The sequence below is a fragment of the Balaenoptera physalus genome (genome assembly GCF_965194825.1).
Source record: "Balaenoptera physalus genome assembly, chromosome: 7".
NCBI classification, from domain to species: domain Eukaryota; kingdom Metazoa; phylum Chordata; class Mammalia; order Artiodactyla; family Balaenopteridae; genus Balaenoptera; species Balaenoptera physalus.
This window is the reverse complement of record NC_138886.1, coordinates 40799353-40811544: the sequence shown is the minus strand read 5'-3', so window position 1 is coordinate 40811544 and position 12192 is coordinate 40799353. Positions and strand designations below refer to the sequence as shown.

Here is a 12192-nt window from a genome sequence, read left to right as displayed (position 1 = left end):
GATGATGAAAGTAAGTAGGCAAGTGATTTAACGTATAGAATTTCATTTTACTGGTCTTTTTTTTACAACCATGCTTGTATTCCTTAAATCACAGTATTTTATTGAGATGTAATTTACGCATCATAAAATTCACTTATTTTTAGGTGTACAATTCAGTAATTTTTAGTAAATTTACAGAGTCGTGAAACCATAATCAGAATCTAGGTTTTTTGTTTGTTTGTTTGGATTTTTTAAAATTATAGGTTACAGTATTTTAAAGAATACATATTTGAGGTTTTATTTATTTTTTTCGCTCTCTCCTCCAAATCCCAGTTAGAGGCCGCTCTCTCAGAGACCCTTGGCTTATTAATGTATTCCTACTGGCACTTTATTTGGTGGTGCTGGTAGAAAGTTCAGACTGGGAGCTCGTATCAGAGTGAGCAGCTTGAGCAATGAGAGGGGCCACAGGACTCTTCCTCCTGCAGATTTACTGGGGCTAGAGTGGCTGTCACCACTTGCGGTGAGGCCACAGAGGAGACCAGCAGGAAGTGGGAGAGGAAATGAGATGTGGGTGGAGTGGGAGGAGAGGAGCAGATGGGGAAGGGGAAGAGAAGGGGAAGAGATGGCAGACATAATAGGAAAGCCTTCACGGTTCTAAGAAGATGTGAAAAACTTGCCATATTTCCTGAGTCAGAGAGTTTATATGTTGAAATTTGAAAATGGAAAAACAATGCCTCTTTGGGTCCTATTGCGAGAGTACTTTAGGGCTTCTTCGCCTAGTGTTCATTTTTTTCTTTTGTGATCATTTGCCCTTCTTCATGCTTCTTCAGTGTGTGGTACAGTGTTACTCGTGGCTGAGTGAGCAATGTCCGAGTGTTTCTGGTGCTGTCAGAGCACAAGGGGGGAGGAGGCATTCTTTGCCTTAGGGAGCTTCTGTTCAAAAAGTCCTTAAGCGCCACATGATTCACGGTTGTAAGCAGAAATAGGGAAGTAAAATCCTGAACTACAGGTAAAGTTCAGATATGGTATTAGCCCATGGCCATTGCCATGAGAGAAAAGGAAGGAGCTGAATCATGACTTCCATTGTCATTTTAGCTTTTTAGCAAGAGTTTCTATAAAAGCATCTGATGTCAGTGTTAACGGTTCACTGGTGTGTTTCTGGTTTTCTCAGTAAATGTACCTGATTTTAATGCCAAGTCAGAAAGCTATCCCCACTGCCTAAGGCATCTTTGCTCATATTGGTAGTTGGAATCCAGTTTATGAAGCAAGAATTGAACGATCTTCATGGTAGAAAGGCCCTAACTAGATGTATTTTCTGCATTTCTGTCTCATGGAACTGTTCTTTGAATACTTAATGTAAAGTAGATGATATTTCAGTAATATGGAGAGGTATTTAAGTAATATACAGAAATGGCGGAGAGTAAGAGCTTTTAAAAACTTTAGTTGAACGAATGGATGCGTGAATGGAATGAGAGGTATGCATGTTGGGTAAGTGTACATGTGTTCCTTTGGCTTTCAGTTTCATGGAAGTTTTGAGTAGCCATTGTTGAGTGTTGGAAAGCAAAAGGTAGAAAATTCTATAAAAATTTTTGTCCATAAACTCACTTTGAGTATTAGATAATTCCCAGAGTCGTCCTACATGTTTTTTGTTTGTTTGTTTGTTTTTTCTGCTTTCCAAGTACTGCTAGTTTTCACTGCCCTGACAACCAGATTTGTCCTAAATCTAAATACGAGCTCTGTGCTTGGCACATGGTAGATGCTCAGTAAACATACATGGTCAGGTTGGCTTCAAGAAAGAACAGCTATTACTGGCCGTTTTATCGACTATACCTCTCTGTTCCTTCTAGTGTTTTCATGAATACTTTAGGATTTTTACTTTCAGAGAAAGAGGAAAATGAATTATTTCACTTTGGTAAATATTTTATTAAAGAGTAAGGATGGTTGGAGATATCTATTATAAAGATTTTGGGGATTGCTTCTGAAGCCCTTGTTTTGAAACAGACTCTTAAAAGGTGTATAGTTTAATGATCAGAGTCCATTAAAAGTGTAAAATGCAGGGATCTGTTATTATTTGACAGTTTTCCTTGCATTATTAATAGGCATAAAATACACATTTCTATTAGGAAATCAAGGGTGAAAACGCTGCATGTAGATAAACTAACTTAAAGCAGTTTCCTTTCCCGTATCACGCCCCCCCCCCCACTACCCCTACAGAGCTGGGAAGTGGAAATAGTGGCCACCCTAGTTAATCCCAGTAGCTATATATTTGGGGGCTTTTCAGTGTAGTACCAGGTATGTCAAGGGGAATTTCACATATAACTGATGGCTTAGCTCTTTCTATGTATTAAGCAGTATGATAGTTGAGCTTCGTACTCACTTCAGATCAGTAGAGAATGTTAGTACATTTCTCAGCTGGAATCAACCAAAACAAGACTCTTCCCAACCACAGTGAGGAGTACCTGTTTCACAGCACAGTCTCTTTGGCTCTTCATTCACTAAACCAAGTTGAAAAGAGTACAGAAGAGACCTATTTTAGACTGAATTTGAGTGTGTATGTACTAGAGTGTTCAAGTGTATTTAGTTGGGAATAATATTTACATTTTGGGGGTACTGTATAAGCACTCGTGTGTGTCCAGATGTGAGTGCCTTCATGCAGAGACTTCTGTGCTATTTAATTTTTCTAATATTCCTAAAATTATTAAAATCAGATCTTGCTTATTCTCTTTAGAACTTAATTGTGGTCAGAGGGATTTTCCTATGCTGTCCATCCTAAGTTTTCAAAAGAAAAACAGCTTAAACTTGTAGGTTTTAGTTTTCCTATTGCATTTAAAAAAAATACCTGAAGTCCTTAAACTTTACTGCTGGCAAGAGTTGTACATTTTTAATATCTTTTAAATATGCAGCCCTTCATGACAGGAATGAAAATATGAGCGCTTTTTTCACATTTACAGAAGAAACGTAAACATTGAATTCTATATGTCCTTCTAGTGTCTTCTCTAACAAATACCAGGTGGAAACTTAATAAGCACTTGTAGGAAATATTTTCAAAACATGTCTTATGTAAGTGGCAGAGAAAAAGACAAAGAAAGCAGGTGAGATGGATTGTGTTGTTTTGTTAGTATTTGTGGAAGATGTTGGGTCAAAGTGCACCACTGACTTGAAAGTAAAATTTAAGTTGCTTCTTCTCTCAGTTGTAAGGGAGCATCTTTCATGGGGGCGCAGGGATGATCCCTGCAGTTGGTTGTCCAGTTACTTCTCAGCACTGTAGACACAGAGGTACCCTAGACATTTAGTCATCCACCACCCAAGAGCTTTTATTTGAAATATGGAGACCCCTGAATCCTGTTTTGCATGTAATTAAAGTTAGAGGACATGTTAGGAAAAGCTGTTCTTGACTGACTAGAAAACAAATAATTGTATTCTGTTTCTGATCTTCATTTATAGCACCAGCAACAAGTGGTGCAGGCTGTGGAACGGGCCAAGCAGGTGACCATGGCAGAACTGAACGCCATCATTGGGGTACGTGGCCTTTCCATTTTAGCTCTCATCATCTTAGTGTGTGTTACCAGCTCTCTCTCGCTCTCTTTTTAAATTTTGTTCAACCAAAGGGGCAAAAGGCAATAGAGGACCACAAAGTGAAATGAAGCACTTTGCCTTCAGTCTCACATGAAGTTTGTCAGAAACTGTGGACATATTCTCATCAATTCAAGTTGACAGTGTTCCTGAAAAGTTTCCCCCTAAGGAGACTGGGTAGTTCTTTTTCATAATATTTCTTTCCTTTGCAATCAGCCTCTGTTGCTAGCCTATTGCCAGTAAAAAGACACATTGCCCTGATGTTAAAATGACCTGATTTCTTTTATCTTTCCTCAAATATAGAGTATCTTAATACCATTTTTAGTAAAATAAAATGTACATTTTCGCATCTCCCTGCTACTCTTCCTCCCGTGTGATGAGTGGTTCTTTAAGGACTAGTGTCCATTGGTAGTAGAAATAATTGATGAACTACACCTTTTTGCAAAATCAGCGGCCCAGTTAGAAAATCCTTCCTAGTACCGTTAACGTTGCATAGAAATCCTGCTGGAATTCATAGGTTTGAGCAATCACTCCAACTCCACTTACATTTTTGTTCTTCCCGATTAAGGTAACCAGTAATAAAATAAGATGCTAAAACTTAGAAATAATAAAGGCAAAAAATCTTAGCTGAGAAAAGCACAATATTCACATCTCTGTTTATGCAGCTGTTAGGAGCAGTTCCTTAGGTTATTCTAATGAAGACACTACAACTGTACTTTCCTCTTTCTGCCCCCTCCCAAATACTTTCTTTTGTGTATAGATTATACACAAAAGTCTTCTCCCTTTTTTCTCCCTCAGTGTATCAAACACACTTTGAAATGCTAATTATTCCATTTACTTTCATTAAAATTCAAATTGCTGAGTGAAGATGCGGATAAGGGTCGCCTGATAATCAGTCTGAAGTGAAGATATTGCTTCAATTATGCCTCTGTCTTTTAACAAGGAAATCAGAACTCTGGGATGGCTGCCGATGGTGGTGGAGCAATAGTCTGATTGCAGCTTGTTTTTAATGGGCTATTTTGAGCTCTATTTTGTGTCCCTCTGACCACAAGAAAATACCAGTAGTAAATTAGAAGACATAATAAATGGAAAAGAGTAACCTTTATTTCCTCAGAAGTGCCCCTTGGAAAGAAGAGGCTGAATCAGAACAAGCCATGTAGAGACTCGTTTGTTGTATATTTTCTGTGTTCGGGGGGTGGTGGAGAGATGAGAGATGAATAGATTTCACAATTAGTTTTTATTTCCAAAAATTCCAGAAAACGGCAGTATAAAAATTTCTTTTTTTAACGTTGAGAAAGCTTTAATTTTAAAGTTAGTGTATATGTATATACCAGCTGTGTTTGCTTGAAGCACATGTTGTATTCCTTTTGGGATATACTTCGATTACCGAATCTCCCAAGGTCACTAGGGATAGGACCTCCTTTCCTCACCCGCTATACAGTCTGCTGTCGAAGGAGAGAATACGTGGGCGAGGACCTATAGAAGAGCTGCCTGGGTCATTTCTGGCTTGGTGTTTATTTTTGTATGAACTGCTAAAATACACGTAGCCATCCTACCTTATGTCTGGTTGGCAGCCCTTTCTAGGAAAACAGAATGCTTTTATGTTTCTTTTTTGAGTCTTATTAGTTACTGTCGGTACAGTGGTGAGATTAATCTAAATCAAAAACACATTGTTTTGTGTTGAATGTTGCTTAAAAATATGAGGGAAGATGTATAAGCAGAACAAGTTCCCTTTGATCACATCAAGTATATTTTTAATACTGTTTTATATCTATTTCATTTACATACTTTGTTTTGAATGGGATGGCAGATGGCCTTTTCTCAGGGAGAAGATGATTTATTAGACTGTAGCTGAGTAACTGACAGACATATTGTGTATATATGGATTTAATTATTAAAACAAAGCTAATTTAATTTGGTGACCTAAAAACTTACTTGAAGAACTAACTTAGAGCTGCATGCTATCCAAGCAGCGTGTGCTGTAGTTGGTGGATCTGGTGGCAGTTCCAAATTATTTGTATCTGAGCAGTAAATGGAATCAAAATCACATAATCTGACTGTCCTGCAAAACAGATTGCAGAAATAGAAAAAACAAACCCAGCAGATTTAGGGAGCCACAAACCAAGTGAGAAGGAAAGAGCCCCATTACACCCAACTCGCTTGATGCATTTCTGTGGCTGCTGTTCTCGGTCTCTGTCTGTTTCAGCCCTGCTTAGTGCCTTGTGTCCAGTAGTTTTCAGTTGTAACACTGTGGAACTTTAAATGCACCTGCTGTTCTGTGTCTGGTTAGGCATGGCTGTGTTGTGAGGTGGTGGTATTTTGACCTGCTACCAAAAGTGATGAGAGGTCAATTTTAGATTTTTGTGACTTGATTTTTAGGTAGTCGTCAGTGATTTTCTGCACCCAGGGAATGAAAGTTTTCCTCCTGAGAGGCAAAGACCCACCTAAGCCCCTGCAGACCTTCATTTATTTCTCACTGCGTATGTGTCTGTTTTATATGTATGCACACCATCCAGACAAGCGCAAATGTTCCCAAATTTAATGAAATCTGATGAAGCACCTTTTTAACTCTGCAGTATTATTCTACCTTCGTTGGTAAATGAGCCAAACCAGTGATCCATGCAGTTTAAATGCAAAAAGCTGAAGTGAGCCCGAAACCTGGAGAGGCGGCTTGTTCTCTTGACAGTAAGCTAGTTGTGTTTAATGGAATGAAACACAGTTATAATGATTTCTTTCACAGGTCATGTTCAGTTTAAAACTGTTGATAGATTGAAATAAGTTAAATATCATTTATCTTTTATTTATAGGGAAAAAAACCCCAGGAAAATGCCTGTGTTGTTTTCTATAGTTAATATTTTGTGTTTTGTTTTGAATTGTTCGTAGTTCACATTTCCTTGAAGCTCTCCCGGAGTTCCCCCAAATGGGCTGTGGGAGCGTTACGCATCTAGTTAGATCTTGTCATGTGTCCTGCTAGCCACTGTGTTTTTAAATTAGAATCTCTGTAAGATCACACTGTTGGAACAACACACAAATTGTAGTTTTAAATCAGTAATACGATCTAATTAGAAATGATGTTTTCATTTCCTGTATTATTAAATTGAGTCATCTGACTATCTTAAAATGCTTTTTAAATCCATTACACTATATAATCAGCACGTGCTGTGTGAATGTGGTTATGTTTAATAAAGGAGGCTAAGTTGGAACCTCATAAGAATTTCACCAAAGAAACTACCATTAAGAAAAAAGTTCTGTTGGTACAAACATCGGAAAAGAAAATGTTTGGCTTGTAAAAATAGAAAATGGGGTTCCTTTGGATTCCTTCCCCCTCTTTTTTAACCTCTTTGAGGAAAGAAATGATAGAAATGTGCATTTTTTAAAAAAGCACACCCCCTTAAAAAATCCTTAAGAACAGGTATGCCATGGTGTTGTAGGAAAATGCAGTTTAGCACAAGAAATGCTGAACCTCAATTTTTAGCAGTGACATTTTAATGATAGGAAGTCTGCAGAATTATTTGCCATCAGTTGTAAAGGCAATCACAAGCCTTGGTGGTTTTTCACACTCTCTGTGTTAAGTGCTTTCAGAATGACAGCGTAAACTGTGTTAGAGAACTCCAAGGAAGTAAAACTGATTAAAATGTTCATGCTTGAATGGTGCTGATGGAATAGTTCATTTGGACTTTCTCTACCTCCTGCAGCTCAAGCTGAAATATTAAAATTCAGTGGATTTAAATCTCTCTCCTCTCAGCTCAGGAAAAAAACATTACATTTTAATAGGTTTTAAACCCATAATTCATTGGTTTGGAGCAGCACTATTAAATCTATTTAAATATTACTTGTATTACTAAGGCAATGATTTAAATGACTATGCCTTTACCATTCTATGTGTTTGAGTTAGTTTAAAAAAAGAAAGACAATACTCTTGGGGTTTTTTTCCTTCCTCTTAGCATTTTGTTTTATTGTCCTTGTCCTATGATTGGCCCTTAAATTGTGTGTGTGTGTACACATATATGCATTTTAGATTGGCATTCGGGCACAAGGTCTTGCAGTATGACAGTTTCAAAATGGTATGTCCCTCTTTTTCCATTATAGATTTAAAAACAGCCATTTTAAGTTTCAGAGGCATTTAGATCCACCATCGTGATAATTTCCCTTGTTATCTTTATAAACTAATTAGCCATTAGGCAAAAAAGCTGAAAGATATAAATATGTGTATATATTAAAACGTGTGTATATGTGTTTTCCCCACCATTACATCACAGCCTCTAATAGCACAAAGTTTGAAATAAAAATACAACTTCACTTTTTTGACAAAAGCAAAAATGTGTGGAAGTATCTGTGAGAGCCGTATTTTATCTCTTCTGTGTTTGCTAATAAAGGGCTTTCCAGAGGTATTCTTAATTTTGCAGAAGTTGTACTCTTCACCCCTTTTGGGCACAGATATCCTGCAGTGCAGAAACGGTGTTGTCCTTCCCTGGCCCACCTCATACCCTCCTTATCTGCCTTTCTCTCCAGTGATCGCCACTACAACATGTTTTCTGTGGCTTGACAACGCCTCCCCTCAGCTGCACTGGGAAGCTCTTTCATTTCCCCAGTGCATTTTGTGGGGAATCCACTGCTCACTTCGGCGTGTGCAGCGTGGAGGGGTGAGGGGGTTTCTCGTCTCCATGGGGTCGTCCTGGGCTCGTACGTAAACAGTCAGTGGAGCGCTCCCCTCCGGACCCTTTGGCGGGCGACCTTGAGATGCTTTCCGCGTACAGTCCTTCACAGAGGGGTCCCCGCAGGATGGAGTTCAGTTGCCTAAAGTAGTGATCAGCTACCTTGTTTTGAGTTTTTCCCTCCTTCCCTGATCACTTTCTTCAGGCCCCACTCCTGTTTTGGAATCATTTTTCCCGACTAACTGCAGCCAAGCCCCGTCCCTCCGCTTTCCTGGAGAATCTGAGACGCTCAGTATTTGACCTCACAGGCCTCGAGCTCTTAAGGTGACTTTCTGGTGTAGGTAGGCAATTGAACTCATGTGCTACAATCATAGTTTGTTGTGAGTTCTGTGCATAAAACATTTTCTTTAACGTCTCAGCTTTTACACTGTTTTTTAAATGACTACTTTTCAGTGAACTTACAGGTGAGCTTCCCTCTCTTGTTGTTCTGATTACTATCGGTATTTTCTAAATGTGTATTATATGGAATAAACTTAAAAACAAGCTATAAAATAGATTTCTGTTATATCAGAGATTTTTATTCCAGCTTTGTTACTGTCTTTACTCAACAGTGTGCCTGGAGCTTAAAGACTTTATAAAATATGCCGGCCACTGACTACATGATGTACGTAGAGTGGTGGGATAAGGGTTGGGGGTGGAGAGCGGAGGCTGGTTTTCTGCAGTTGTGGGGCTTTGCTTACCTGCTCATCTAATCCAAAGAAAGCAGTTTTAACGTCGTTCTACACATTCCTCTATCTTATATTGGTATGTGTGCCCCTCACTTTTGGTTGTTTTTTTATTTTTATTTTTTTAACTTGTTCATTTACTGTGGATCAGGGGACTGTGTTATTGAGTGATGTAGTCATAATCTTATCTTTGTGCAATAATTTGATGAGGCTCTAAGAGGCAGTAATTTCCCTTCTCTCATATCAAAGACTCTCATATACTTAAGTAATTTTTAAACCCTGTCTCTACTTCAGAACTCCCTAATAAACCTAGATAAAGAACAGGATTTCTAATTTGTGCTTACTTTGTACACTCTGTTAATTTCTGTTACAAAGCTTCTCTAGAAGAAATTTCTAGAAGCTAGTCAGTTTTGTTTGTTCTTAATTGTTGCTAACATGAAGTGCTACTGTTTTGCTCCTGTTGAAGGGGGAGCCCTCTTTCCCTCCTTCCCCCTAATAAATGCGTTTCCATAGCTCCTGGTAGATTTAAGCTCACAGTGTTAACGGGAGTTGCACAATGTGTCTGGGTGGGTGCATCTGACTTAGCTTAAAGCATGTGGGCTTTGGGCTTCCACTAAGAAGAAAGTGGAGTTTCCCAGAGCCTGTGCATCTGCATTTCATTCACACCAGTGCACAGCAGGCGGAGCCTGTGTAGGGGTCCAGAGGACTGGTTGGGAAGTGTTACACAGAAAAGCAGGTTTCACTCAAGGCAGCTTGCAAGTTTGCACGTTGTTATCCCTTTTTTATTGGTTAGTGTGGTGGTTTTTTGTTTTTTTTATTTGTTCCCATTTTGCTTCCCCTTTTCTAGTTCTCTTACTGACTTCTTCCCAGTAATGTTTCTACAAGCAACATCACCAACTCCCATCTAGCCAGACCTTTTCCCGCGTGGACCCAGCCTGCCTTGTGTCCCTCAAAGCTGGGAGAGAGGAGGCAGGCTCCCCCCAAACAGGCAATTAAAGGATTGATGACTTAGGCTACGTTTTAAGGACTGTTGGTGTGTGTTCTCCTCAAAGCTCCCTAGCATATCAGTCTCCCTAAAAATGCATTTGTGATCTTATCTCCTAAGGACTTTTGTGAAAAGGTTAGAACCTTTTATAGAATACTAAGAATGATTTAATGATTACATCTACTCATTCATTTGTTCATTCATTCGTTGCAGCCCATTAAAGGGGCACATTTAAATATTTTTTAGTGTTTCCTGAAACATATTCTGAAATGATCCTCAGATTACATTTAAATCATCTTACTAAGGTTTTGGTGTTTGTAAGCTTTCTGGTTTTATATTTTACTACACATAAATCAACCTTAATTAGCACATTTTAATTTCAGTACAACTTTAGTGTCCAAGGATAGCAGAATAAGGAGAAACAGGTAATAGAAAACTTGGTAAAAATGAGGCTGCATGCATTTATAAATTTGTATTTTTTTTAATTTGGAATTGGGAGCAATACATATTCATTATTAATATTCTATATATTTTTAAAGATTTATCAAGGTATAATTTACATAAAGTAAAATTTACTCTTTCTAGCTTATACTTCTGTGAGTTTGACAACCCAGTATAAGTCATGTGACTGCCACCACTATCAAGGTACAGAAGTTTTCTCTCCTGCCTTGCCCTGCCTCCCCAAATTCCTTTGTTCTTTGTAGTCAGTCCTTTTCCCTACCCCAGTCCCTGGCAACTGCCCATGATGTTTTTTCTCCCAAAGTGAGCCTTTTTGAGAATGTCATATAAATGGAATTAGGCACTATGTAGCTTTTTGAGTTTTCATCTTCAGTTAGCATAATGCATTTGAGGTTTGTCTATGTGGTTGCCTGTATCAGCAGTTAGTTCCTTTGTATAGCTGAATAATATTCCAGTATGGATATACCAGTTTATGTAGCCATTCACCCCTTGAAGGACGGTTGGGTTGTCTCCAGGTTTTGGTGTTTGTGAATAAAGCCTGAGTAGATATTAACATACAGAATTTTGTAAATTTTGTAAGTTTTCCCCTAGAAGTGGGATTGCTGAGTTATATGGTTAGTGTATGTTTAAAGTAACTGACACACTGTTTCCCAAAATGACCATACTGTTTTTCAGTCTCACTAATATGTATGAGAGAACCTTTTTTCCACATCCTCACTAGCACTTGGAATGGTAGGTTTTGGGATTTTTTAGCCATTTCTGATATGTGTATAGTGGTACTTGTGTTTTTGTGCATTTCCATAATAGCGAGTGATGTTGAGTGTCTTTTTATGTGCTGCTTTGCCATCTCTGTATCTTCTTCGGTAAGTATCTGCTCAAATCTTTGCCTATTTTTCTTGAGTCAGTTTTTTTTTTTATCAAGTATTTTGAAATTTTTAAAAAATATTCTGGACGTATGTACTTTATTTTGCAAATATTTTCTCCCAATCTGTAGTCATCCTTTAATTTTTTTTTTTTGATAATGTCTTCTGACGAGCAGAAGTTTTGAACATTGATGAAGTCTAATTTATGAATTTTTCTTCTTTAGAGTCCTAACTTTTGAATCCTGTTGGTTCTCAGTAATCTCTGCCTCACCCACAACCACAAATATTTTCTCTTAGGTTTTCTTCTAAAAGCTTTATGTTTAGACCCATGATCCAGTTTGAGTTAATTTTTGTTTATGGCGTGAGATACGGGGATATGGGTTGAGTTTCTTTTCTTTTTCTTTCTTTTTTTTTTCCCCCCCCTAGACGGACATTCGATTCAGTTGTTCCAGCACCGTTTGTTGAAAAGACTGTCTTTTCTCCATTCAATTGCTGTGCATCATTGTCGAAAATCTATTGACTATATTGTGTGGGGTCCATTTTCTGGACTTTATTTTGTTCCATTAAACTGGGCATCTGTTTTTTTGCTAATGACACACTGTCTTGATTTTTGTAGCTTTTGTTATTGCTATTCCCCATTCCATTTTGCGGGTTTTTTTGTTTGTTTTTCTTTTCTTGGTTGCTTTCTTTCCAGTACCCCTCAGAACTCAGGTCCTTACCTGTCAGTATCCAAGAGACTGGCTGATGGAGGAAGGGGAAGAATCCAAGCTCAATAGAACAACTTTCTCTCATTTAAAAAATGGTGTCTGTTGTGCCTCTAGACTGTTCTCTTAAGGGTGACTGCTTCTGCCATCTCCCCCTGGTCCCAGGTACTCCTTCTGCTGGTCTCCAGCAGCTTCCTCCTGATAGAGTTTCTTGTTTGTGCATTTGTCTTTCTGTTCTTCATTCTGTAC

General features: G+C 38.3%; 1 protein-coding gene across 11 annotated transcripts in view; it reads left to right on the top strand.

Moving 5' to 3' along the window:
- TLE4 (TLE family member 4, transcriptional corepressor) overlaps positions 1-12192 on the top strand; it is a 144567-nt gene that overhangs the window by 43850 nt on the left and 88525 nt on the right. For 7 of the 11 annotated variants that reach the window (XM_082470951.1, XM_082470952.1, XM_082470949.1 and 4 more), the window contains exon 6: positions 3424-3498. The exons of the other annotated variants lie outside the window; for them this stretch is intronic. In XM_082470951.1, the coding sequence (XP_082327077.1) occupies positions 3424-3498 (75 nt within the window). The remainder of the gene's footprint in view (positions 1-3423; positions 3499-12192) is intronic. 11 annotated transcript variants of the gene reach the window in all.